Source organism: Paramormyrops kingsleyae, chromosome 13 (assembly GCF_048594095.1).
Source record: "Paramormyrops kingsleyae isolate MSU_618 chromosome 13, PKINGS_0.4, whole genome shotgun sequence".
In the NCBI taxonomy this organism is placed as follows: Eukaryota; Metazoa; Chordata; class Actinopteri; order Osteoglossiformes; family Mormyridae; genus Paramormyrops; species Paramormyrops kingsleyae.
Genome location: NC_132809.1, coordinates 26,417,947 through 26,445,017, shown reverse-complemented (window position 1 = coordinate 26,445,017; position 27,071 = coordinate 26,417,947). Strand labels below are relative to the sequence as shown.

Here is a 27,071-nt window from a genome sequence, read left to right as displayed (position 1 = left end):
TACATAAAATGCTGATGCAGCCCCAAGCCGGGAGTCTTTTATAGTCGGTGTCCCCTGAATCATTTCCTACGCATCCAAGAATAGGCTCCAGGCTTCGGAAGATGAATGGGTCGACTTCTCGTACAACAAAGTCCCACAAAGAATAAATGGGACAGAATAAGACTTAGTCAGTACAGAGTCCATAGTAAAAGCTTTTTTTTCCCAGTAAATGTAGGCTTGGTGTAACTAAGGTAAGTGTTTTTGAGAGTGTTAGAGTGTGTAGTGGTGATGTTTTCTGTTTGAACAGAAAGCTAAACTCTGAAGCAAGCAGATGGGTTATGGATGTCGACATCAACACCAAAGGTCCAGCTGTCTAAAGAGTATTTCATCTGGCACCAGGATTTTGGGGTTTGGATTAATCAGGAGAAGATGCAGCCTGGCAGATCCCATCCTCCATCACACTGACACAAACATCAGTTAACTTCAAGGAAACACTCTTTACTGCAAGATTTAGCTGTTCGCATTGCGGATTACCTTTATTTTTCAGATAAGATACGCTTCAGTTAAGTTATGACGGCCCAGGACACAGACGCTGCGATCTTAAACTGTGTTTATAATGCTACCACAAAATGCTGAGAAGCGTACTGCCAGCCCCCTTAATCCCAGAACAACCTTTTTATCTGTTTAAAAACAGGTTGCTCCAGATTGCAAGACTTCGATTTCCTGCAGATACAATGCAGTCGTTTATTACCCCATAACTCTGCGCGTTTGTCATAAATAACACCTGTGGTTCGCATTTACAGAATAACGAAATTACATTCCATTCCCCGACTTGTGCATGAATAACAAGTCGCCATGCAATGCTGTGTGATTGCACTGGCGAATGTTTTAGACAAACCGTCGTTATTATACTTCCGAACCCCTTGTTACCGGGATCCTTCGTCTTGTTTCGCGGAGTCTCGGATTTATACCAGGGACTCGCACACAGCCGCGCTGTCTGAGTCCTGGCTGTGCAGGGAACTCAGCCCCGTGTCCGAGTCCTCGCCATCCCCTCCGCAGGTCGTCTCCTCCGTCCATCCGCTCGGCTTCAGCGAAGGCGGCTGTTGGTTCTGCGCTCCGGCAGAGGCTCTCTCGCCGGCGTTCCCAACCTCCTTGCCACCCCCAGCATCCATGGAGCGCACCCTCTCCAGCAGATTCGTGAATTCTTTCTCCTTCGCTTCCCACAACTCCTGGCTCACGTCCAGATCACTCCTGATAGCCTCCAAGTCCGCATTCAGTCGAAGTCCGATGTACAAGCAGGTGTCCAGCTGAGTTTTGATCCTGTCTTCGTCCAACAGCAATTCGTTTTCTGTCTCTATTTCCTGATCCGCTGTCTTGGAGGAGACGCTCGTCACCTTCATGATAGCCTCTTCCCCGCAGCTGTCCTGGTCCTTACCGGACATCTCCTCTTTCCGTCGTTTCATCCACCTTTTGTTGAGCTCCTCCTGGATCTCCGCTGTAATACTCTCCATCAGCGCCTCATGCTCTGCCAGCACCTCCTGAAGTTCCACTAGTTGCTCGCACCTGCCGGCGTACTCCTCAAACCGCAAGAGAGCCTCGGCGGGGCACGGCTCCCCCCCGTCTCCGGTTCGGTTCACTCCAGGCCTTGGCTCGACCAAGTACGTGTCCTGCACGTAGTTGATGCCGTGCCTCTTCATCCTATCCAAGTGAACTTTCGCCTCGTACCTGTCGATCTCCTTATCCAGGTCTTTGATCCTCTGGATCTGCTGTCGGATAGTGTGATCCTGCGATATAACGAGATGCACCAAAGTTTCCATTTTCTCTACGGAAGAAGTGTCCTTGGACAGTGTTTCTTCTTTCTTTTTATTAATCTTGTCCAGCTTTCTGAACGCCTTCCTGACGATCCGACGCTGTTTCTCCTGGATGGAAGTCGCCGTGCATTTAGCCTCTCCCTTGCAGACGCACTGGCTCTCCTTACTGGGGACCACCCGCGCCTCGGCGCTCCGGGGTCCGCTGCTGGCTAGGGACGCCTCATTCTTCACCAGCACAAATCTCACGTTCTCCTGCTCGTCTCCCCATGCGGTCCACAGGCGTAGGATCTTTGTCTTGTTGGGCAAAATCCTCTCGAAGCCTCTCCACTTTTCCACGATGCAGTAAGAGAGGGCTGAGCCGGACAGCATGGACGCAGCAGCGCCCCGTTTCAAGCTCTGATCTTCCAGCAGCACTTTGACAACATCGGCGCAGGTAGTTCGCCGGGTCAGCCCGGATATCTGCTTCTCCTCTCTGCAAACCCACACGGATATTTTGCATTCCTCCATCTCCCGGCATTAACCGGAGACCCACAGCCAGCGTGCGCCGTACTTTTTACCTTCTCTCCCCCGCCGGTGCGGTAAAGTTTTCTGTCAGTCTTTCATTCGGAGGCAGGCAGCCCTGCTGAAGTTCTCCGCACATCCCAACTCGATCCGTCCTCACCGTATAGTTTTCGGCACCGTTCACAAAGCAGAACAGGCTGAGACATTACGAGGGGGTGGGGGCAAAATCCCCTGTCCACCTCCGCTTTGAGATCACAGCCCAGATCACTACCCGAGGCTGTCAGGCTGCGTCCGCCCCGATCCTAACAATCACATGACAGTGCTGAACCGGCACAGCGCCGCCGCCTCCTCACTGAGACCTAACGCTACGTCATCACGTGTTCTCCACCCTTTTTGATCCTCCGTGTTGGCTAATCAATAGCATAAAAATACAGGATCTTTTGAAGCATCATTGTTTGGTCACGTATAATAAATTAAAATTGATGTTTTGGTCAGTCCAAGTTCAGATCGGTAAAGATCAGCTTTTTCCTGATGCGTCGATGTATTTATTTTTCACTATTTTTTAATTTTATTTTTTATCTGTAATTTACCAAGATACAAGGTACTTAACTACATTTTTGGTATAAAGTCAGAGTTTAGCCATAAACCCACCCACCACGGAAAGGAATGTCATTCTGTACCCGAACGTACAGGCAATAGTTAGAAAATAATTTAAATGTTTTTATCTTAATGTGTCTATTATTAGGATAAAAATGAAATAAGCGATGTGGAACATTTCATTCATATACATGAACATTGTATGTTCATCCTCAACTAGGGGTCCAGTTCACCTGAATGGGGAGGAGATCCGCACGAGGCGAAGGAGTTTGGAGGTTTGCGAGAACTTCGATGATCTGCTCATCCTCCGCTAAAGCGATGTGAAAGAGCGCGCCCCCTACCGACTATATGAGACGCAACCGTAGACAGGCGCATCGGACCTCCAAAGCGCGGGATTACTGTGGCCCCGAAGGGTGAAAAACACAAAGGCAGCCAATAAGTGGTTTTTGTCCGGGTGGGACGGGAAGTGTTTCCCAGCCCTGTGGTAGCGGGCTTTCATGATGCCTGTTAATGACGTACGTTGCTTGTCTACACATTTGTTACGGTAAAGGTGCCTTGGGAAAAGTGATGATGGTCTTTGTGGAGACGTGGCATCACAGCAGACACACTGGTGTGAAATTTAACATTGAGGCCGGTCCGGTAAAATGTACCCCGGGGGTCCAAAGTAACATTTTGCCTGGGTACACTTAATTTCTAGCTACACCTTCCAGCAGCAGCGCTGGAAGATTAATGACAATAAAAAAATCCATCTACTCATTTTCCAGGTATCTCCCACAACCACTTACCTACAGCACAGCCAGGAACCTAACCAGGAAACAGAGAGACCCCCTGGATGGGATGTTAGTCCATCACAAGGCATATGAAAAATAATCATATATGCATATACAGACACTGACTTGGCCAGGTTGAAGTTCTGGAAATTTCAGGTTCAGCTGGTCTAATGAGGGCCGGTGGGCTGGGAAACCAGGGCTGGACTAACTTCTTTGGTGGCCCTAGGCTGACATGGGTAGGAGCCCCCCTAGTGGACCATAGGAGATATTTCAGGAGCAGACAGAAAGAAAGAAGAGGGAATTAAAAACAATGGAACCTCAATAATATAGTAATCAAAGTGTGTGATGTATGTGGTAAAACCTACTGATCAGGGTGGGGGGCAGGAATGCAGTAGGTAAGATTTGCTGGTGGGGGGGTGAAATCACGCCAGAGGATCCATCGGTCAAATTTAAGAAGATTCATCATTCGCTCTTTTAGTCCTGAGTCTTTTGCATACGTTCATTTAATTGTGTTCACAGCTTGTCACTGTAGCGAGACAGTATCAGACAAGGGAGATGTATTGTTAAGGGAGATGTAATGTTAAGGGAGATGTAATGTTAGCCTTGTATCTTTGTGCCGGTTCGCTTGCCAGTGAACAGCCGGTAAACTCCAGTGGTAAAAGAAAGCTGGTTAGCGCAAAGTTTCCAAGTAGAATAGTCTATTACAGCTGGAACCAGGGCAACTTTGTCTATCCTGAGAACTGTCATTAAAAATGCAAATAGCGTACATGTTGCTAACATTTAAATGATATTTTATGTTATATCCTTAAATGTAACTTATGGAATTTCTGTCTTCATGGGACCCCTAGTTTTCGGGGGGCCCAGGCGGCTGCCTACACTTGCCATATGGTAAGTCTGCCTCTGGGAGAAACAAACTAGAGACCCCCCAGTTGGCGGCAAAATGTACCAAGGGGGAACCCCCCCCCCCCCACCCATATCAAATTAGTTTGACAAATGTCAGGGCTGCTTTTTGTCTTCTGCCCTTGTGCATATATGTATTTCATAAAAGGGGCGCGGGGGGGTTTGGGGGGGTGAACGCAGATGATGGTGTGTAGTGTTTCAATAGCACTATTCCCCCTCCCTCATTAAAAAACACATGACAGAGTTGAGGTTCAGACCAGGACAGACAGTCCCGCCAGTCTAAGGGGATCAGGTCCGGGGGTTAGATACACACTCCTACTGCAAACCACACAAATGGCCTTTCATTGAACCACAAATAATGTGTCTTTTGTCTACAAGCTACTAAGGAGATCCTTGATTTGTTTCCAGATTTTATTAAATAGCTGTTCACAACCTCTCTGTGACAAAGCATTTAAGTGAAACGATTTTCATACTGGCGCAATAATTCTCCCGTCTCCCGTGGCTGATCTTGCGCACTGAACCACAATGTGATATCGGGTATCTGTCTGGCTTTCACCTGGGTCATGAGCACTTAGCCAGAAACACAAGCCCAGCCACAGATATAGAATTACCAGACTGGACATGGCATTCAGAGCAAATGTTTAATATAACTCTGTATCAATATCTTTTTACAAAAAAACCTAATTTGTCCAGCCAGGTGATTGTATTTCTTTCCATCAGGATACTTTAAAATTTCAAAGTTCTGTTTGTGAAGCAAAAAGTAAACGCAACCATAGAAACGCAGCAGAAGATGTGGGACGTTTTGTGTTGATGTGTGAAAATAACGGCTTGGAGATTTAGCCACCGTGAGTTATATTGATTACTTAGTATATAGCGACCTCTACCGTGAAACTAAATATTTTTTCAACATGCACCGAAAAGGAGCTTGACTGAGTTTTTAACGGGGAACACCGGGCGCCTTAAAGGACCGGGGGGGGGGCTAGCCAACAATATCTAACCACCCCATAAATGAATGATGGTAGATATTTCACTGATGAGTAGTCAGTATATAATAGGGTGACCAGATAATCCATGTCAGGGAGGACACTCTGAGCTAGGACAGGAATTGTAAATTACCATTTCAATTAAACGGACCTGGATTTGACTTGAGCACTGAGTTCTTGCTGTGTGCTGATTGGTTAGTCTCCTATAATCATGCATGTGTCACTAATGCTGATATGAAACAGCTGGATGAGTCTTTCAGTCAAGGAAACAAACCAGTCAAAGCACAAGAAGAGCTGAACTATTTAGCCGAGCACAGGAGCCTTTCAATTTGAAAGTAGTTTGTAAAACCCGAAGTAGCTCAAAGTGTCCTCCCTGACATGGATTATCTGGTCACCCTATATAGTATATAACATATGATGTTACCCGAAAATCGAATCAGAGCTTGGTTTCTAGTTGTAGCTGCGTATTACAGCGATCCACTAGCTATTTTTCTTTAGTTTTCTGCAGTCTGTAAAAAGAAGCTCAGATTTCTTGTTTAAATTGCTTTATACGATGAATCGCACCACAGCACTTTCCCATTTTAGAAGTGTTTTCGCAGCACTCAAGCTGAAAGTTAATGCTACTACAGCCTTTTGCCACTCAGTGGGCGTAACCAGAGCCAACTGATTGACAGCTGTAAGTAATAGGGAAAGGGCAATATACGAAAGCATTTATTTTCTTAATATTTTACAGATTTATTGCTTTTTTATGGCACTTCTACGACTCCATATAACAGACAGCTTTACTTTGTACTTCATCAGGGTTGCAAACTTTCAATCACTTTTTCAGACTCTTACGCAAGAAATCTCACGCAAATCTGTATTATTCCTTTATAAACCTAAAATTAACTACATAAAAACCATTGGGGTAGTGTGCAACCGCTACAGACTATTTACAAGGTAATAAAACTCTTACCTGAATGTTAATTTGTGTACAGACTAGTCTCGCTGAAATAGTCATTAACAATGTACATATTCTGTATGTTTTTCAATAAGAAATAGCAGTCTGATTTATAATTTTCCCAAAACTAACTTGTGTGTGTATAGAAAGTAGGAAACTTGTTTATAACAACTTCGATATAGAGAATGCACAGTGCCTCTTCCTGATATATGATGGAATTGCATACAAGTAAGGAAAATTCTGGGCTCCCCACAAAAGGAACCCAGGACCGGGATTAAAAATATCCATGTTGCAGTCAAGGCAGAGTTGTGCACTGTGAGACATAGTACTGCTTTTAATCACAGGTGAATAGTTCAGGTCCAGAGAGCAAAAGTCCAGACCAATATTATGTTTCAACCAACCAGTTGAGTACTCTGTGACTGTGACTGTTTATACTCAGCTAGTTGGTTGAAGCAAAATCTTTGTGTGGACTTTTACTCTCTATACCTGAATTACCCAACTCTGGGAGGAAGCAAAAATGCCGATTATCTGGGGTCATTGTTTCTCTTGGTAAAGACATAAAGCGCATTACTTGACCTGAGTCAGCCCCTCCGCTAGGTGGGAGTATTAGTTAATATGCATACATTCTTTCTGGCATTCACTTCCGGGCCGCTCGTTAAACTTCCGTGTCGGCGCTTTTCCGGCCTCTTCTACTAACCTGATCCAACATGGTGGGTATCCCCGAGACGGTGTTCCGATCTAAATCCGTCGTAATCCTTGGCTTATATTTGCTAGATATATGTTTATATAGCAGTTTAAGCAAGTTATCACGTTATTATGTCGCGCTGTGACTTGATTTAGTAAATTTTGTTTGTAATGGTAATGTACTGATATTTTTCTCGATGACGGACGCGTCATATTGGGTCTTAATTTAGATTTTTAGTATTCGTTGATTTTTAACTCCGATTTAACAAAATTTTAGTGGAAATGGTAAGGCTTTGGCGATTACTTTTTGTTTGTTTTTTGCATGCGTTATATTTTATCTAAAGTAGCTAGCGTCTCCTATTATTTTTACGACTAGTTGGTGTGATGGTGGATTTTTTTTTACAGTCCTCTGTACTATATGTATTGTACATTAATCACACAGCTGACACTGTGAATTAAGTAATTTCTTGGGGTCCTGGTTGAGATGGTGATTACCGTTAGTTATCTGCGAAGGGATGCTGTGTTTAAAATGGACCAAATCAAATATCCTGTGTTGAACGTGACTGGTGTTATGGTTGCCATGTCATTGGTAATGTAGGAAGAGCGAGATGAGAGCCTTTCTCGCATTTGACTGGAGTCCCGTCTCTGTCAAACCGGATGTCTTTCACACATGCGGTCGTATTTGTGGCCTGACCGAAGTTTGTGTCGCTTTCTCTACAGGGACGAGTCAGGACCAAGACGGTGAAAAAGGCCAGCCGGGTCATCATTGAGAAGTACTACACCCGCCTGGGCAATGACTTCCACACCAACAAGCGGGTGTGCGAGGAGATCGCCATCATCCCCAGCAAGAAGCTGCGCAACAAGATCGCTGGGTCAGTTCAGCTAGTTCTGGGCTGCTGGAAGAGGGGGAGGGGCGACCACCGTGGGGTAATGGAGTATGGGGTGTGGGGGTTAGGCAGAATGTGCTGTGTCAACGTGGGAAGGTAACAGGATCTCACCCGGCCCAGGTATGTCACCCATCTGATGAAGCGGATCCAGAGGGGTCCTGTGAGGGGCATCTCCATTAAGCTGCAGGAGGAGGAGAGGGAGAGGAGGGACAATTACGTCCCCGAGGTTAGTGACCTGTTGGGCCACGGTCGGCTCCTTCACGCCTGCACACCACGGACTGGGGGCTGTTTTTATCTGCTCTCCTCTCTGATCCTCCACCATCTTTGTTCTGAACCCATGAGTGCTTTCATTGGCATAAATATGTATTTAAGACTTGCTTATAAGATGCTATGAGTGTAGTGGATTTTTCCAGAAAAATCCACCCATTGTTTTTCGTTTAAAAGTTTTCCTACTGTTACACAAAGTGCCTTGTTCCTGTATCGAAAGTGACTGTGGTATGATTGTTGCCAGGTCATTGATAATGCAGGAAGAGTGAATTGAAAGTCTTTCCCGTGTTTGCTGGGAGCTACGTCCCTGTCAAACCCTGTATCTGTCAAACATTTTTCTTTGTGACTCTTCTATCCCTTTAAAGGATTTTATATTGTCCCTTGGTGTTGCCGTCTACTACTTTCGGGACATTTAATCTTTATTATCAATGGTTGTAGGTCTCTGCCTTGGACCAGGAGCTCATCGAGGTCGATCCTGACACTAAGGAAATGCTGAAGCTGTTGGTGAGTTTCTCAAATGAGCCCATAAATGATTTTGATGTTCGTGAATTGGATGATCCTGAAGTTTGCCTTCTTGCAATATCCTGTATCGAAAGTGACTGTGGTATGATTGTTGCCAGGTCATTGATAATGCAGGAAGAGTGTATTGAAAGTCCTTCCCGTGTTTGTTTGGGAGCTGTGTTCCTTTCAAACCCTGTATCTTTCAGACATGTGTATAGACGATGTTCACGTTAACCAGTCTAGGCCTTCATTTTAAGAAATTTCTACAGATCTGGACTTTTGCTGATTATAGTACTGCAGTCTAAATGTCTGTCCCAACTAAAATTGATTATATCCTTGTGTGAATGTGATACTTGATGTTCGTCTGGCTGACTAGTGCAGACAGTCTGAAGGCGCTGAGCTAAGTAACCTCACAGGCCGCTGACTGTGACACGGCGGCTGTGAGATCACTCACTCTCCGTTCGGTTTCCCCAGGACTTTGGCAGCCTGTCCAACCTGCAGGTCACCCAACCCACAGTCGGAATGAACTTCAAGACACCGCGAGGGGTGTGAGACTTTGTGACATTTGTCTTAATAAAGAAAATATAAAACTGTCTTCATGGGATGTGTGTTTATTGTGTGGAGGACAGCTTTCTTGGGAACCTTAATGTCTTTGGAAATATTTCTGTGTCTGCGAGCTGTATCATGTACCTAATATGCCATTTGCCTCACTTGTACATGAGTTTGGACAAAAGCATCTGATAATTGAAATAGTGTTGTGAAAGTGTATTTATGCTTTTTGCATATTTTAGTTGGTGAGTACCGACTAAAATGGTGGTATAGGTATTGGGAAAGTTATCCTTCAATAAATGGAAAAACTTGTCCTGTTGTCTACTGAGGAAATCTGCAAAAATGTTCACGGCAACATGAATGTGGTGTATAACTTAATTTTACTAATCCAATTGAATGGGGTACATATTTCTGGTGTGGTGGTCAAGGAGGGGCCTTCCTTTGTTTATTATTGTTAACAAATGGTAATTTGGAATATTCTTGCTTAAGCAACAGGCCAGTTAACAGGATTAGTTTGTGTTTCATATGTTTAGTTTTAAGGTAAGGTTAGCATTTTGGTACCTAATGTTCCCATTCTGTCAAACTATACCATGGAAGCCACTCATGTTTTTGGAGTAATGTGTGTTATGTGGTCCCATTAAAAAAATGTTAAATATCCTATATAATATTCCTAAGTATTTTAGAATAAGAATAGCACATTATAATGGAATTGTGAAAGCTGTGTATTTTATAATGTGATAGTCTCTACTTAAGTGCTCTATTAATATTTTTTCTTGGAGGAATGATTATCACAGTTACTAGATGCATATACCACCAAATATATAATTTGTTTTAACTGGCATCCGTATTTCAGGGTTAGAAAACTACAAACTTTCAACTCATAAAGTACTTTTACATTTGAACCTTTCGCCAAATACACATTGGGACGACCTTTACCGGAACTCGCGGGCCGTAGTGCAGGTTACCTTGGAAACCAGCCGACAACTTCCTGTTTTCATCCCCTGGAAAATGGCGGAGGAGAAGCCTCGAACGGTAAGACTCAGAAAAGCGCCGCATCCAGTGTGCGGCGGTCTAATCGTGCATAGATAAATATTTTGCGTTTTCATGCTTAGCTTGCCCGCCAGTCTCAAGGTGCCACCGACACACATTCATATGTACTTTATGTTTTATTAAGGCCACAGGCTAAAGCAAGTAAGCTTTTATATACCTAGTATTAGCTTATTCAGGGCTGTTTCAACGTGTACCTCAGCTTGAAACAGAGATGAAATTGTTTTTAGGTTAGTAAGTTGCACTTATGTTCAGCCAGGTCGGAATATGAAGGGTGCTGCCTTTGTAGACTGCGTGTTTTAGGTGCATTGATTTTTCAGCTTTATTGTGTCTTTAGCTATTTTTAAAAAAAAAAAAAAAAATAACAGTATGAAGTGTGATCGATCTTTCAGTAAAGAGCTGACAAGCTGGAAACTTAAATGATATTTACAAAATTGAATTACTGATTCCCACGTTATATGGCGTCCAGAAAAATGAATCTCATTGTTTCTTTGAAAAAAGATGTACATTCTGGCTTTCCAGGCTAAGAGGATTGTATTAATCTACGCTCGGTCTATTTAATTGAAATTATAGGTACAGTGCCTTCACCACCGTGTAACCTACTGCACTCGAAGACAGGCTCTGGACGTGTTTATGCATATTAGGACATTGTCTAGTCCAGGCAAACCCCAGCACATTATTGTCAACTCAAACACAGCACACACACTTCAATGCGGTAATACAGTTAACGTGGTCACGTGGTATTCACAGTGATTTACCTGAATGGAACCCAGCTGTGCTACCCTAATGGACTTTTTAAACTTTCTGTAGGTTGGGTCTCCCAACCTTGGGAATGGTTTCAAACACATCTGCTGATCTTTTCCAGGATACTGTATCCTCTCTGGCTATGGACAGCAAGAAGAGCCACCCAAAGAAAGGTGAGTTTGCCCCAAGAATGTGGTCAGCATCTGACAGCACGACTGTGTATTTTAGAGCTTAAGATCCACTGCATTTTTATTGAATTCAAATGAAAGGTAATTTGAGATGAGATTGTGCTATGAATTTCACCTGTGTCAGATTTTAAAATGCAGTACCTGAGACTCCATTTACAGTTATTTTCTAATCATTATATAATTATTTTCAGGGAGTTTCTTTGCATTCAATTACATATTGTACAAATGCAGAATAGAAATTTGTGGGATTTCCAGAAATATGACACCCTTCCTGAAGATGGCGCCCTTAGTCTCTGATTTTGCAAAAAAAATAATGAGCCTGAATCTATGCGTAGCTTTGGCTTCATATCTTTATTGCATTATCCCCTTTATTTATTATTAAACTTTGTTGAGACTGGATTGTGTGCTGGATCAGTGTGTTGTGCCAGAGTTTGTGTGATCTCTCCTTTTTGGTGTTCAGTCCACACTGAATTAGATGTCCACAGCATGTGAATGATGCGTCCTACCAGGCTGGGCTCAGGTGCACATACCTGCTGGTTGATGGGAGTTCTGTTTTATGAAGGATGGGGTCTTGTGTGGGATGTATGGTTCTGCCTTTTGATTTGGGGGTGGAGATCGAAGCAGGCATGGGGAGAGGGTGTGTATGGAACTCTTCCAGAAATAGAGCAGCTTTAAGTCTGATCCGAAGAACACAAAGGAAGCCGTAAGATCTGTCGCTGAGACAGCTTTGGTCGGGGATGAAAGGCGACTCTTCCTCGCCCCCTGCTGTGAGAAAGCGGATCTGCGACTTGCCAACTGTGCCATGCGAGGACGCGAAAGCCGCTTTGTTTGCGGGGGCTGGAGGCCAGACTCCCTCTTTTATGGGGAGGAAAACTTTGCTGAGAGTGATCTTGTTTCCGCGCCGTGCTGCTAGCGACGATGCTGTCATGTGTGAATTTCCTTGATCTGTCATCCTGCCCGTCTGCAGTTGCTCTTACAAACACTCTGCGCTGAACCCTACTGGTTGTCTTGACAACCAGAAGAACATCTTACCCAGACTGGCTGTTGTTGCCCATGTTAATAAGTGTTATCGTCAAAGCTTGATCCCTCTTCCCCTCCAGCCAGTGGGCTGTGACTTGCTCCCTGGTGCTGATTTTCAGGATTATGGCAGAAACTTTATTAATTGTCACTTTCAGTTCAGACAGTATGTGGGTCAGCAAGTTAGTGTGATCGATTGCTTGCTGGTTCAAATCCCCTGGTCAGCAGAGAGATTTCACCATTACAGGCCCTTAAGTCCCAGTTGCTCCAAGGGTTGTCTGACCCAACTTAAATTTATATCTCTTTGGATAAAATCATGTGTGAAAATAAATAAATCTAAATATGGGTACTCAGTAGTAGAATGCCCCTGTTGGCTGGGGGGCTGGTATGGACATTTAGCTCGACCCGTCTTCGTCTGAGGAGCCCAGATGCTGGCTTGCTGTCTTTGATTTGACCTGACCTTTGACCTTACCCCAGCTCCAGAGCTGCCCATCCTGGAACGCAGGAACTGGCTCATCCACCTGCATTACATCCGCAAAGACTACGAGACCTGCAAGGTGAGCCCACCCCCCCCCCCCGTGTAGAGGTGACAGGAGAGCCCCTCCAAGGTGCCATAGCCACCCACACACACACACACACACACACACACACACACACACACACCCCTGGACCCATTTTGGCTGCGCCACTCGCCTCACAGGATGTTCTTCCCTCCACACAGGCGATAATCAGAGAGCAGCTGCAGGAGACCCAGGGAATGTGTGAATATGCTATTTATGTTCAAGGTATGTGCCTTCCCGGCGTTCTGAAGGGTCAAATGTACCCCACCTCTGGTGGCTGGAGTCTAAGAGCAGTACAGCTGGTGAGCAGTGGTGGCTCAATGGTCAGGGAAGCGCATTTGTAATTGAAAAATTGCAGGTTCGAATCCCCGACCAGCAAGGTACCACTGCGGTACCCTGAGCAAGGTCCTGCCCCCAAGCACTGCTCCCCAGCGCTGAATTAGCTGCCCCCTGCTAAGTCACAATGTCACATATGGGTTAAATGCAGAGGACACATTTTGTTGTTGTGCTGTGGTGTATCAGCAATGACCACTGATCACCAAATTCTAATTCTAAATTCTACCTTCAAGGTCACATAACTCATACCCTTCCTTTATGGAGTTCCGCAGCCTGTGAGACCCTCCCCCACCAGGTGTAGAGGGGGTGTTCAGTTTCCTACAGTGACCCCCCCCCCCCTTCTTTATGCTGGCCCAGCTCTCATCCTGCGCCTGGAGGGGGAGATCCAGCAGTCCCTGGAGCTGTTTCAGAGCTGCGCCGTGCTGAACCCCCACAACGCCGACAACCTGAAACAGGTGGCCCGCTCGCTGTGAGTAGCCCCGGACCCGCTCCTGTCGCAGTGGGCTTTAATGCTGTACCCGTCACGGGGGAGGGGTGCCAGCGTTTGTATGATCCTCATTTTACAGCCATCGAACCGACGGTCTGTCCTGAATGCAGATCAGTCTGCATGTGTAAGTCTGGGAAATGAGGTCAGCGTGAACGTGAGACGTATGTCTCTCCCGCCTCAGAAACACCTGACTGCCCCCCCCCCCCACCCCGTTATTTTCCGGCAGCTTCTTGCTGGGGAAGCACAAGGCCTCCATTGAGGTGTACAACGAAGCAGCCCGACTCAACCAGAAGGACTGGGTAAGACCTCATATGCTGTCATCACGCTGGGGGCAGTGTTTGGTGTGCAGGTTTAGATTTAGAGGTGACTCTCTATGTGTGTGTGCGCCTGTTGCCTTAGTGGGAGTGGACAGTGCTGACTCAGTCAGGGAGGGGGGTTAATCTGAGTTTTGCCAATCCTTCCATGTTGGTTTTCCTGTGCTGAGATCCATCCATATGTCCTTCCTGATGTTCCTCTCCCTGCAGGAGATCAGCCACAATCTGGCTGTGTGCTACATGTATACCAAAGACTTCAGAAATGTAAGTGTGCATGTCGTATCCAGTCCCGTGTGCTGTGGGGCTCTTCATGTCCCTTGACTTCATTCTTGAATGATATCTCCATTCATTGGCTATCTAACCAGGCTGAGAAGCAGCTGAATATTGCCTTGGACTTGAACAAGCATGACCTGACCTTCATTATGCTGGGGAAGATATTCCTCCTGGAGGGCGAGATGGAGAAGGCCATTGAGGTGTACAGAAAGGCTGTAGAGTAAGTGTGTCTTTTGGACTCTCCATACAGCTCAGTCAGGATGGTGTGCCATTGGATGGAGCATCTGTCAGTCATTTTTAGATGGCCAATGAGGAAATATTTTCTGACTGCAAGGCAGTTTTTCATGGTCCTAAATATAGGTTGCAGTATTCTCCTCTTCTCTTCTCATCCTGTTTAACGCAGCCAAAGGTTACTTACCGGGGCCATGAAAAGGCTCATTTTAGGCCTTCATAAGAGGGCTTTGTATAGGAGGAGCTGTTTAATGCCTTCGTGAAGCCCTCATTACCACCGGCCTCCCATGGTGAAGATAAATTAATAAGGTTGCCCAGCAGTGATGGATTTTTTAATGAGACACCCTGCTGTGTTTAAACACTGCCATCTCACACTTCAGTAACAGATATTTTTTAGGTTGATCATCCCCTTGAGTTATCATTAATTACTAATATCAGAATAATTAAAAACTAAACTACTTTATTATCCCGTTTGTGAATTTGTGGTGTCAGGCAGTTTGTTGTTACGCTGCATATGTGTGAATGAGAGCTGGAACCTTAATCCCACCCGTATCTCCCCTGTGTAGGTTTTCCCCGGAGAACACGGAGCTTCTGACAACTCTTGGACTCCTCTATATGCAGGCAAGTCTGCCAGGTCTAGGCAGGACAGCTGAATTCCAGCAGGTGGCGCAGTAACTAAAGACCTGGATCTATAACCTGACATTCTGGGATGTAGCCCTGGGGGGAACATTGTTCTTCGTGCTGTTTTCTAATTTGGCATAATAACATAGAGGTGGATGGTGATAGAGTATGCTAATTAAAGGTGTTTTTTACTTAAGTAGAAGTGCCTGACCTTTTTTCTGCAGAATGGAACCTACCAGAAGGCTTTTGAGCACTTGGGGAACGCCCTGACCTACGATCCCAACAACTACAAGGTGAGTGGATCAGCGTGTTCCTGTCCCTTGGGGTGACGGGGGCTGATGGTGATGATCCCATTCCTTCCCAGGCCATTCTGGCCGCTGGAAGCATGATGCAGACGCACGGTGACTTTGACGTGGCCTTAAATAAGTATCGCGTGGCAGCCAGCGCCATGCCTGAGAGCCCGCCACTGTGGAACAACATCGGCATGTGCTTCTTTGGCAAAAAGAAATATGTGGCGGTAAGTGTTTCCCGGCCTGTGGGGGGGGGTGCGCTGTCCACACCCCATGGAGGTGAAGAACCAAAGACCCCCTGTTTTCCCCACACAGGCCATCAGCTGCCTGAAGAGGGCCAACTACTTGGCACCGTTTGATTGGAAAATCCTGTACAACCTGGGCCTAGTGCACCTGACCATGCAGCAGTACGCCTCCGCGTTCCAGTTCCTGAGCGCCGCCGTGAGCCTGCAGCCCCGCATGGGCGAGCTCTACATGCTGCTGGCCGGTATCATGTTCCGCTAAGCCCTATACACGTTTATACATGCTCACAGCACACTGCTCCACTTCATACACTCTCACAATTGCGTCCATTGTACCACTTTCGCAAGGCTTTGCTGCCGGAACCTCAGACAGCAATTGCTTTTCTTGTTTGAAATATGTGGGTTTAATTTGAAGAAACCGCATGCATCCACCATGAAATCCTGACCGTGCGTATTTTTGCGTGTGAAACAGTGGCGCTGACCAATCTCGACGACGTGGAGAACGCCAAGCGATCATACGAGCAGGCCGTGGCCTTTGATAAGTAGGTGTCTGGCGACGGGTAATGGGGTGGATCTTCTGGACCTTTCCATCCATCATTTTATCCATCACCAAATATTTTTTTTTCCTTGCCTGCAGGTCCAACCCCTTGGTGAATCTGAACTTTGCCATCCTGCTGTACAACCAGGGAGACAAAGCAGGTGCCCTTCAGCAGTACCAGGAGATGGAGAGGAAGGTCAGCAGCTTGCAGGAGAGTAGCAGCAACCCGGAGTTTGACCCGGAGGTAGGATCTCCTGCGTCCCTTTCTGTGGGAGTGCTAGCATGTTCCCCAATGCCCATTGCCACCCTATTGTCTGCCAGCTGGTGGACATGGCGCAGAGGATGGGGGCAGCGCTGCAGGTAGGCGACGGGGTCTCATGGACAAGGCCGTCCAAGGACAGAAAGCCCAGGCAGCGGCCCGCAGCCTCCGCCAAAACGGGGACGTCCCAGCAGCCTCTGGGCACCAACCAGGCCCTGGGTCAGGCCATGTCCTCAGCTGCCAGTTACAGCAAGAGCATGCAGCTCTCTGCAGGTAGGTGGGGGGGGGTGTGAAACACTATGTATCCACCTGCCACTGCATTAATGCTCATGATCAGTCGGGCTGCTTTAGCTTCTGGGTCCATCACTTGGAGGTTAATGACCATGCACGCTACTGCCCCAAGCTGACCTTTGTGAGACTGTAGATGAATATTTTGTGGAGGAACACTGCACCTGTACTCAATCTCTGGGAGCAAAATCCATGAGGTACTGTATCATCTTCAGGTTAAATGCCACTAATCTCATTTTGGGGAAGATGGTGGCACAGGAGGTAGTGCTATCGTTCGGCAACTCGAGGGTTGCAGGTTCGAGCCCTGGTTCCTCCTGTCCCCATCAAAGTGTCCTTGAGCAAGACACTGAACCCCAAATTGCTCCCGGTGTGCAGGTTGGCGTGCATGGCAGCCTCTGCCACCGGTGTATGAATGTGTGTGTGGATGGGTGAGTGTGTGAGCATGAGTTGTATAGCGCTTTGAGTACTTGTTGGAGTAGAAAAGCGCTATATAAATGCAGTCCATTTACCATCTATGAGGTACCATATAACGGTGCCCCCATTCTCTCTCAGGCACCTCCCCAAGTGAGCCTGAGGACCCGGAGCCAGACATAGAGGACGCTCCGCCTCCACCCTCAGAGCCCCCTGGCCCCCCTGAGGACCCCAAACTGAAGAAGAAGCCGGTGAGCAAGCCCAAGGCGGTGGCCGAGTAACCCCCCCATCCTCACCACCGCTGCCCCCTACTGGCAGCATGTGCTCAACACTACAGATGTGTTTTCACTGTCAGTAGCAACTGATTTACGCAGGGTGCCCACTATGTTGAGCTTTTGGGAATCCGTGTTGGAGGCTTTCTGGAAAACAGCCTCCTGTAGGTTCTGGCTCAGGCCCACCCACCCCTGGCTGGGCTGGCTGGCACACAGCACTTTAGGGGCCCGCAGTTACGTACCCACACGCAGACAGGACAGGAGATGCACAGGAAACTCGTGTAGATAGTGTGAGGCAGACCCTGGCCTGGATTCAGCGCTGCTTGTGTATGATTACAGCTTTATCACACTTGTATCGTTTAGTATTCAGTCGTGTTTTTCTGAAACGTGAAAAGCTGTAAGCTGGCATCAGTGTGAGTGTTTGTGACACTGATTAATGAGCTATTGTAGTTCCGGCCAAGCTCAGCTTGTTTTGCTTTGGTTATTTAAATCGCATTTTAGGAGCAAAAGCTTAGAGTGAGAATGCTAATTTGCTAAATCCAGTCTCACGAGCAGGACCGTGAAGCAAAGTCCTAAACAGAGATCTTATTAGCATTCAGATAACTACGATTAACTATTGTGAAGTCTGAAAGTGCACCATGTGCAGTTTTATTCCTCCAAGCAATCTGTATTCAGGAATGTAAAGTGTTTTGATACATGCTAAACAGAGACAGAAATATCGGTTTATCGCTTTTGTACATAAACATAAACTGTTTCCCTTATAAGGTAAATATATAAAATGATTGCTTTCAAAGTAAACCATTTAAAATCAAGATATTTTAAAAATTATGAAATGTTTGTTGTGTAGTTGGTTTCCTGGCAGTACAGCAGGTTATGATGCGTTCCATAGTGCTAAACCTTAACTGCATACGATCATGTGACACAAACACATCTGTGTGGATGCAGATGTCACGCAATGTGACACAATAACATCTAGCAAGACAACAGTTTTAAATTGAAAACGAAGCTGGTTTATTGAGAAACATAAGCTTGGTTATTCATATAAAAAGACAGCAGACTAAGGCAGTCGACATAGAAGATTCCTGGCTTTTATCACTCAGTCTAGCATCATGATACACGTCTGTTTTGAGATGTGCTGCATACTGTGAAACATTGCTCTGTGAACCCAGACTTGGTTCTTGTTTATCATCATCCTGCTGATGCTGTTAACTCTGCTCATAATAAAATAACTACTTGCAGAACGTGTTGACCCTAGTTACTGATTAGAGCGGAACACATCTTCATGTGCCAATCTCATCTAGGCATCTATGAATAACAGCCTTCACTTAACTGGGTAATTTGAGTTAACAAGGACTGAGAGGAGTAAAAGACTGGCCATATTTATCCTGCCACTGTAGCAGCCAGCACTATCTGTTAGTAAGAACTTGTCTTCTAATCTCAAAATCAGTAAAATCAAAGCCAGTTTTCCCTTATGCTTTGTTATAATCATATTCATTGATTACATGGGCTGTTCTTTACTTCCAGTGGATTTGTGTGTCATTCTATAAGATGCTATATCAAAAGTTTTAATCTGGATCTGTAGCTATTTGCATTGATTCATTGATAATTAAAAATGGCTGTATAGTTGTCACATAATCTCTTTCAGCTTTGCAGTTTAATATGGATCTTCCTGTAGCTATTTGTGTTGATTATCCATTAATTCTTAAAAGTGGCTGTATAATTATAACCCTACCCCACATATCCCACAACTGTGCTGCTATGTACAGAAATGAGTATCCAAAAAGAAAAAGAAAATATTAACGGTGGAGTCACTTTCTAGCTTAGCAACTCATTCAACGTCTCATTCAAACAGGAAAGCACTTTGATGGAAAAAAATTAAGACATGTACTTTGAAATTAAAGTCAAATAATGTTAAATGATGAAAAGAACTTCAATTCGAGTTCTAAAAGTATGTCTGAAGCTATCCAACACCTGTATTGATATTTACATTAAAAAAAAAAATAAAAAATCATGATTCTCTGTAGCCTATCAGATGCTGTGGAGTGGGAAGGTCTCCTCCCACTGGCTCAGGCTCCACTGCTCAGCAAACCTGCCATTTCTCACCAGTAATCTAGGAGTGCTGCCCTCTATCAGTGGAGGACTGTAGTAACTGCCATACTTAGAACGTCATAAAAGTAACTCTACATTTCAAAACTGGTTGTGATAAGACCAATGCATGTAAACCTATTTTAGTATATCTCGGAAAAAGAAAAAGGTATGGAAACTAATCACACATTCAGTAACACACAGAAAAGCAACAATCAAAATAAAAGTCCCTGAATAATGAAATAAGGTGGGGATAAAAATGTCACATGCTTAAGGAAACGAATTACCTGCCAATCATATTGAATGACAGCAAGCATAAGACTTGGGTGGGGGCACATTCTTTTCAAGTATGAGATGCACAGTTGTGTTTTGTTACTGCAGGTTCACTGTAATTTAAGACCCGGGTCTCAGTGTCACGCACTGCCGCTCTGACCGGCTGTGTCCGGTTCCATCAGGAGCGTGCTCACGCCCATCTCACTAACGGGCCACTACCACTGTATTCCTCATGCAGGCTTTCTGCAGCCATCCTTTACCATCGGACGCTAATGTGAGTGCTGGCTGGCCCAGGGCTCTCTCTAATGCCTGGCAGGTGCGGCCAATTGATAACAAGACTATCAGATCGATGGTTAAACGGCAAGCTCACGGCCGTTGGACGCGAGACCTCAGTAGCAGCTGGAGCGGTGATTTCCTGCAGGTTATTATGACACTTCTCAAGTACTCATTTCAAACGAGGTCAACAGGATCAGTCGTTAGAAGTAAACAAACCTACTGCGTGGAGTTTTTTTTTTGGGGGGGGGGGAGGGGGGTCTGGCCTACAAGCCCTGTGCCCAACAGAACAGCGTCTCCCAGACAACGGCCCTGAACAAGGTGGGGGCGGGACTTCCCAGGCCACTACTGCCGCCGGAGCATGACAGAGAACAGGAGCCCCTCCGCTGAGATGGCATCGCCCAGGCCCACGGTCCGCAGTGGCTGCTGACATACCAGCACAGGGCTGAGGTGGAAGGTGACGTTCCGCCGGTGCCACACAGTGACTGGCCGCCGGGGATCCAGTGCCAGGCTCTCGCCTGGCTCAGCGTGGGAGCCGTGGAAGCGCAGCGGCGCCCGCAGCCGCACCCGCGAGGCGTCGACCTGCTGCACCCCGCAGGCCTGCGTGCTGGCCACCCGGGCCCCCGCCGCCACCGCTGCCTCCTGATTGGCCCAGTGGCCGTCCACCGTGGCCAGGATGTGGTAGGCCAGCGTGTGGAAGTGCACCCGGCTGAGGTCGGCCTCCGACTCAGGATCCGTGCGTCCGTGCGTCTCCAGGAGCCAAAGCAGGATGTCGCTGACCTGGCCCACGTCGGGAACGCTGTTCCAGGATGCCAACTGGGAATGGGGCCCAGAACCCGCCTGGGAAAGGAAGAGGAGCTCCTGCTCGTTCAGTCCGATGGAGTTCACGATGGGCATGACCTGCTAACAGAACACAGCACCGTTCAGTGGTCATTACAAAAGGACACCCCCCCATTCAGCAGAACACAGCACTGTACAGTGGTCATTACAAAAGGACACCCCTCCCCATTCAGCAGAACACAGCACTGTACAGTGCTCATTACAAAAACATGTCCCCCTACTGTCAGATGTCACAGTGCCGAACAGTGCTTAAGACACCATCCACCCAGGAGTGATTATTACAGAAAGACTCAATCTACTATTAGAACTCAGGACCTTACAGTACAAATTACAAGCCAGTGAGAACTTAAGTTCATTTTTGAGCCTTTTTCTATCCCTTTGATTTTAGGCTTACTGCATGGCATGATGTTATAAAGCTATATATATATCACATCTGAAAGAAATTGAAATAGAAAAGCATTAGCTAGTTTATGATTCAATGGATAAACACAGACATAAGAGTTTTAGAGTCTAATGCTAAATGTTTATTGCTATTATTTTTCTGTCTTCATATGCTATGATTGGTAAAGTGAAATTTGAGAATGAAACCAAGTCGTCATTTTTGCCTCAAACAACAAACTCCGTAGCACGTCATTGTGTTTACATGTGGGAGGTGTTCCAATTACACGATGGGTGCGTTCTATTTCAACAGTTTTGACGGAGCTTGACATCAGACGTACATATACAAACTATTGTGAATAAACATTACAAAAATATCAAGTAATTGTCTTCCTAATAAACAGAATTTTGCATTTTGTCATTTCCCAGAAGGGCAGTACGTGGATCACTGCACAAGTGAATTTGCGTTTTGTTTTCTGTCTAATGTAAATAAGATCAATGTTTTATGGATTATTAGGGGTGCATTTTGGTGGAAAATGTTTAAAATATATGCATCATTGCACACAGGATTACTCTTGGCGCCCAACATTGCATACTGGTTGAGCGGATCGCGTAAGTGCTCTCAATTACAAGGATATGCGACATATCTGTGCGTTATACCCATCCAAAGTTATGAGCCTAGGATTAATGGGTGCGAAAATCAACGCATTTTGTGTTTGTCGGGTTCTAAGGGTTTAACTTAATCATCCACCACACCATCAACACATGAATTTGTAAATGAAAACATCACACAGTACAGACTGCCCTACAACAGATCAGGGCTAGAGGAACTGGAACACAAACTTTCCCATATGAAGCAAGAATCGGGGTTTCCCTGTGTGGGCTATAGGCACTCCTTCTGTTAAACATACACATTTACCTCCTGCATGATGCTGTTCATATAGTCCCGGTCCGTCATGCTGGCCAGCTCCAGGTGGATGGGGACCTCGTTGCGGATGTCAGAAATCGCCACCACGGCCTGCAAGACACAGTGGGGCTAACGGTCAGGCATTGCACCCGGCTCCTAGAGGGCGGCGCTGTATACTGTAACCTCTCCCCTGTGTCAGTGAGGTCTGCTCCAGCATCAGGGCCCAGGTTTGCTAACGCTAACGTCACTAGCGGACGCGCGGGAGGCTGCCGCCCACCTCCTTCAGCCGTTCCTCCCACAGCTCACGGCCCTGGCCCTCCATCATGTGCAGGCCGGACAGCACCACCAGGTCGGGCTGGAACTCTTCTAGGCTGGCCACGAAGGTCTCCAGCAGGCTCATCTCGCTGTTGGCCACGTCGTGGGAGAAGATGAAGCGGTTGGCCTGGGGAGCTTGCGCCGGCCCCCATTGCTCACCTGCAGGGTGTGAAGACGGGAGCTTGCTCACCCACCCAGACCTCAACAGCACCCCTCCCTCCCTCCCATTCAGGTAAAGTCCCCCTTGTCACAAGATTGTCCCATGATGGCGTCCCCATGTGCTCCTACCTGCCTTGTACTCCAGGATGAGGTGGTACTCGTCTGTCTCCTGCAAGGAGGTTGGTGGGACCACGATCTGCTCGTCCAGGAGCTCATGGAGCTTTGGTCCGATGGGGCCGCACAGCAGCACCTGGGTCACATGGGGGCAAGGGTCACTCATAAAAGCCACCTGCGCTGGTCAAGCTGGCAGCTCCATGCTAGCAGAATGGGCGAGTTTAAAATGTTCTCTCTGAATGCATGTGGTGATCCAAAGGCCTATGATCAGTGTTAGGGATGAGTATCCTTAAGATTTTAACAGTACTACTGCTCTTACGATACTGCTTATCGAGCCGGTGCTTATAACCGTATTCTTATCAGTACTTTTATTTGAGAGAAAAGCACAAATTAAGAACAGAACTGACACTGCTTTATTTTGTCATATGTACCGTATATAAACAAACATTCTTGAGTTGCAAATGGCAACAACATTGTTTTGTTGTCACTATTATTATTATAGATCATAATGTGATTATTGAAATGCAATACAAAATTTTATATAAAAAAAAAACAGCAATGTTTTGAACATTTCACCAGTATCGACTGATTTTGTGATGATGGAAATGTAAAACAAAAATAATGTTCACTTTTAAGTGGAAAAACTGAATGCAGGACACAAAAAAAGTCCCTGGTTCCTGCAGTTTGAAAGCACCTCAAGACATGGTTGGGTGAGCTTGGTGTGGAAGACCTTGACTGGCTCACACAAAGCCCCGACTTCAACCTTTTGGATGAGCTAGAACGAAGACTGCGAGCCAGACCTTCATGTCCACCATCACTGCCCGACCTCACAAATGCTCTTCTGGATGGGTGGGCAAAAATTCCCCCAAACACAATTAAAAACCTTGTGGAAAGCCTTCAAAGAAGAATGGCAGCTGTTATAGCTGCAAGGGGGGAACCAACTCCATACTGATGTCTATGAATTTAGAATGGGATGTCATAAAAGTTCCTGTACAGTAGGTGTAATGGCCAGGTGTCCCAATATTTCTGTCCATAAATAATGACCTTGAAAATTCAACAGGAATTTCCTCTAATTGGTGAAGGATCCCAACATACCGTTAGTTGAGGGTAAGTAGCCAATTTCTGACCAATCAGAGCAGCATTCCCACCAACATAAAACTGGAGAGAGACAGGCTATAGTTAGTAAAAAATCCATACAGTTAAAGAAAACACCTCTACAAATGACACTCTAGAACAGGTAAAAATCTTTACACTTTAGGCACTGAGTGTAAATTCTTAAGGCTGGTTCATACTTCTCTGCACAAGTGCAACACTAGTGTATCCACTCTGTGTATGCGTACACGGAAACTTTCATAGTTCTCCTGTCAAGTCACATACTTTGCACATGCACATAACGTGCTGTATATTAATAATAATAATGCATTATTATTCTGATATTCCCTGCACACATACCACAGCAGTGAGGTTTGTGTCCATTTCTCTATGCTTTACAAATTCAGAGAGCCAGCTCACTTTGGTCAGCTGGCTGGTGTGAGATTTTCAATTCGAGACAAGTCTGCACACACATGCACAAGCATTCACATGTATGTAACAGTTTCATTACCTTGTAAATAGTCTGTAGGGTTTGCAAAGTACCCCAACGCTCGTGAAAAGCGTCCATGCTGGTATTTAAAGTGGATGCTAGCGAATCGATCGTGCGCAGTGTGCCCAGAGCTGCTCGTGCACCGGTGCCCGGAAACAAATTTGGAGTGCAGCAGGTGTTCGTCCACGGAGGTACATGACGTCAAATGCGTCATAAACGTTAGAGTGGACACGTCCACTAGTACGCGTGCGGAGAAGTATGAACCAGCCTTTAGGCTTTGTAGTGCAGTATGCCTGGTTTGAATGGCACACAGCCATTGAGGATTACCTCAGGAGATCCTGGATTAGATTATCAGATCTGGGCCTGGGGCCGGTGTGCATAATTACTGTCAGACATGTGGAATTACATTTGACACAGAAACCGTGCTCTCAGGAGACACTGCGTTAATTTAGCTACGCTCCTATTGTGAAAGCCCACAGTATAATTACCAGCGTGGCGCAACAATGAGACAGATGTGTGTGAGGGTGCTACCTGGGCCCCGGGGTACTCAGCAGCAGCCCGCGCGATCCTCTGAAAGCCCTCGCGGTCCGCGAAGAAGCGCTCGGCGGCTGCGCCCCGCCCCAGGAAGTGCGCGAAGGCCTCATTCAGGTCCTCCTTGGAGCGCAGCACATCGTGGTCCTGGCCGGGCCGTGGATCAGCCGCCAGTGCCTGGAGCAGACCCACGCCAGAGACGACCACATCCACGCAAGCATTGACCCTGGGGGGGGGGGGGGGGCACAGCATAGCCAGCAGGTCGGTGAACCTGAATCAATCAGCATTGTACACACCCTCATGTGACAGATACCTTTTTATGTTAATATTTAAGACAAAACGACAGATTTTCAGTGACACCAAAAGCACCTTGTTATTTGATACACAATTAGGTATTAAAGGCACAATGTTCCCCGTCCAGCACACGCACCCCACAGCTACTCGGCTCCACTGCTGTCCCGGGGCAGTGATCAGGGTCTCCCAGGCCACGGCGATGGTCTCCTCCACAGAGGGGGCTTCCTGCAGGGTAGCCAGGGAGTGGGACAGTACCTCCAGCAGGTGCTCTGGCAGCGTGGGGTCAGTGTGGTACACGAATCCCGCCACCAGTGCCAGCAAGGCGGCCACCAAAGCCTTCTTCCACATGCCTGCCGCCCCGTGGGCTTCTGGGAAACCTAGACACACCTGCAGAGTCACACCCAGCCAGGGAGATGGCCAGCACCACCCACAGCTATTCAGACAAAGTGGGTCAAGTGCTCTATGACTTCCTTGCCGCTTGTCATAAGAACATAAGGAGGAGGCCATTCGGCCCATCGAGCTCGCTTGGGGAGAACTTAACTTAACTTGTCAAAACAGGGGAGGCACATGTGGAAATCTGAGTGCAGTTTCCTCATATACGTGGTGTTTTTAAAGAAAAAGAGGAACCACTCCGATATACAGCATGGACATGCACGGCACAGTTACATATTACCTGTTACACACACCATTCACCAGTTTGCCAATGTAACCTGCAAACTGTACTGTAAACGTGTCCCTCTACCGTATATAGTTATTTCCATTTTTGGGGTTAGTTACCTCTATAGAAACTCTACTTTCATTGAATAAATGTTACCTGTCCCGATAAATCATTTAATATTTAATAACCGCAAAACAGGGATGCTCGGTTCAGCTAAACAGCTTATCCAAGTATTATACAGCAGTGTTTCCGCATAACGACAGCCAGCTCTTTGGCTAACACGGACTGACGCCAAACAGATAGTTAAAATAAACGGCGCCGGTAAGCAGGTACCCGGACATTTGGAACCGGGGAGAAGCTTTGAGTACTTACCAAAGGAGAGACGTCCTGGGAACCTTATCTGGGGCCTCGGCCGGGTCGAGCTCGGCTAGAAGCGAGTCGGTTTCCGTAAAAGTGCACCGAGAGCGGGGAGCACAGCCACCTCCTACCGCGTCGGCTTCCGAGGGGCTCCTTGCCACGAAGAGGATTTGCGGCGTATTCGGATTTCAGAAGTGTTGCTACGCCGCCAGCGCAAAGCACATCCTCCCGTCGGCCGGGCGACCGCAGCCTTTGCGCAACTCTCGTTGGTGAATATAGCCGGTGCGCGGAAGCTGGCCGCGCGATAAAGCGGGTGTTCAGGACGGGATGACACTCCAGGGAATAAGGGGGGGGGTCTCTGTAATCACCCAGACAATATAACACATACAGTGGCAAGTGTGGCTATTTCATATGGGTAAGCTTAATTTTTAGGTTGGAAGTGATGCTTTATACATGGCAAGCAGACCTCAACGGAAGCGTTAGGATGTGTGAGAAATTCACGGGACGAGGCGGGCAAACGGCCGCGTCATATCCGGCCGCGTGCGCGTCGTGAGTAGAGATGGTAATCTTTATTCTGCTATGTGCGTTCGCTGTCTTGATAACATTTCATTTCTACACGTAGCCCAGTAATATTTTTTCCTTCTGGGGGTAGGTGGGTGGAGTCTCTTTTATGTTTAACTAAAAAAAAAGTTTTTATTTTATTTTATTAAGTGTATATATTATATTTCTATTTTATGTTACTTAAATTGACTACACACATTTATTTTAACATCACAAACATTATACATGTTATATATATGGTAAACTTACTACCTCTT

General features: G+C 46.4%; 4 protein-coding genes and 2 non-coding genes across 9 annotated transcripts; 4 read left to right on the top strand and 2 right to left on the bottom strand.

The window, feature by feature from the left end:
- Positions 1-488: 488 nt before the first annotated feature.
- LOC111857387 (ras association domain-containing protein 10-like) lies at positions 489-2,634 on the bottom strand. Its single transcript, XM_023838185.2, has one exon. It carries the CDS (start codon positions 2,295-2,297, stop codon positions 945-947), a length of 1,353 nt encoding a protein of 450 aa, XP_023693953.2. The 5' UTR covers positions 2,298-2,634; the 3' UTR covers positions 489-944.
- Positions 2,635-7,096: 4,462 nt separating this feature from the next.
- Positions 7,097-9,415, top strand: zgc:114188 (40S ribosomal protein S17-like). 2 transcript variants are annotated; one of them, XM_023838204.2, is made up of 5 exons: positions 7,097-7,191; positions 7,886-8,037; positions 8,173-8,278; positions 8,758-8,823; positions 9,295-9,415. In XM_023838204.2, the coding sequence occupies exons 1-5, from the start codon at positions 7,189-7,191 to the stop codon at positions 9,370-9,372; spliced, it is 405 nt and encodes a 134-aa protein (XP_023693972.2). In that variant the 5' UTR covers positions 7,097-7,188; the 3' UTR covers positions 9,373-9,415. The 2 variants fall into 2 exon arrangements, with proteins under 2 accessions (XP_023693972.2, XP_072554581.1); XM_072698480.1 differs by lacking the exon at positions 7,097-7,191 and adding an exon at positions 7,430-7,450.
- LOC111857415 (small nucleolar RNA SNORA71) lies at positions 8,526-8,652 on the top strand. The gene has a single exon (XR_002841354.1). It is a non-coding gene; the product is annotated as a small nucleolar RNA SNORA71 (small nucleolar RNA).
- LOC111857416 (small nucleolar RNA SNORA71) lies at positions 8,902-9,029 on the top strand. The gene has a single exon (XR_002841355.1). It is a non-coding gene; the product is annotated as a small nucleolar RNA SNORA71 (small nucleolar RNA).
- A 916-nt stretch (positions 9,416-10,331) lies between the features above and the next one.
- bbs4 (Bardet-Biedl syndrome 4) lies at positions 10,332-18,728 on the top strand. Its single transcript, XM_072698479.1, has 16 exons — positions 10,332-10,401; positions 11,282-11,333; positions 12,843-12,922; positions 13,087-13,150; positions 13,619-13,730; positions 13,975-14,047; positions 14,273-14,326; positions 14,428-14,555; positions 15,133-15,187; positions 15,412-15,480; positions 15,552-15,704; positions 15,793-15,964; positions 16,192-16,261; positions 16,357-16,501; positions 16,579-16,789; positions 17,357-18,728. Exons 1-16 carry the CDS (start codon positions 10,378-10,380, stop codon positions 17,494-17,496), a joined length of 1,602 nt encoding a protein of 533 aa, XP_072554580.1. The 5' UTR covers positions 10,332-10,377; the 3' UTR covers positions 17,497-18,728.
- Positions 18,475-26,746, bottom strand: adpgk (ADP-dependent glucokinase). 3 transcript variants are annotated; one of them, XM_023838200.2, is made up of 8 exons: positions 26,269-26,746; positions 25,375-25,625; positions 24,945-25,170; positions 23,927-23,989; positions 22,847-22,967; positions 22,521-22,717; positions 22,256-22,354; positions 18,475-21,021 (listed from the first exon to the last, which is right to left on the bottom strand). In XM_023838200.2, the coding sequence occupies exons 2-8, from the start codon at positions 25,584-25,586 to the stop codon at positions 20,464-20,466; spliced, it is 1,476 nt and encodes a 491-aa protein (XP_023693968.1). In that variant the 5' UTR covers positions 25,587-25,625; positions 26,269-26,746; the 3' UTR covers positions 18,475-20,463. The 3 variants fall into 3 exon arrangements, with proteins under 3 accessions (XP_023693968.1, XP_023693967.1, XP_023693969.1); XM_023838199.2 differs by having other exon boundaries at positions 25,375-25,615; positions 26,269-26,744; XM_023838201.2 differs by having other exon boundaries at positions 18,475-21,018; positions 25,375-25,615; positions 26,269-26,744.
- Between the last annotated feature and the right edge of the window lie 325 nt (positions 26,747-27,071).

Bases quoted from the DNA above. Each gene is read 5' to 3' on its own strand.
- LOC111857387 (XM_023838185.2), bottom strand. From the start codon at position 2,297: ATGGAGGAATGCAAAATATCCGTGTGGGTTTGCAGAGAGGAGAAGCAG.
- zgc:114188 (XM_023838204.2), top strand. The intron at 8,279-8,757 runs GTTAGTGACCTG...CAATGGTTGTAG, and splicing joins GGGACAATTACGTCCCCGAG to GTCTCTGCCTTGGACCAGGA. The intron at 8,824-9,294 runs GTGAGTTTCTCA...CGGTTTCCCCAG, and splicing joins AGGAAATGCTGAAGCTGTTG to GACTTTGGCAGCCTGTCCAA.
- bbs4 (XM_072698479.1), top strand. From the start codon at position 10,378: ATGGCGGAGGAGAAGCCTCGAACG. The intron at 13,151-13,618 runs GTATGTGCCTTC...ATGCTGGCCCAG, and splicing joins ATATGCTATTTATGTTCAAG to CTCTCATCCTGCGCCTGGAG. The intron at 14,556-15,132 runs GTAAGTGTGTCT...TCCCCTGTGTAG, and splicing joins GTGTACAGAAAGGCTGTAGA to GTTTTCCCCGGAGAACACGG.
- adpgk (XM_023838200.2), bottom strand. From the start codon at position 25,586: ATGTGGAAGAAGGCTTTGGTGGCCGCCTTGCTGGCACTGGTGGCGGGA. The intron at 22,968-23,926 runs GTATGTTGGGAT...CATGTGACCCAG, and splicing joins CTACTTACCCTCAACTAACG to GTGCTGCTGTGCGGCCCCAT. The intron at 22,355-22,520 runs GTGGGCGGCAGC...TGTGTCTTGCAG, and splicing joins GGGAGGAACGGCTGAAGGAG to GCCGTGGTGGCGATTTCTGA.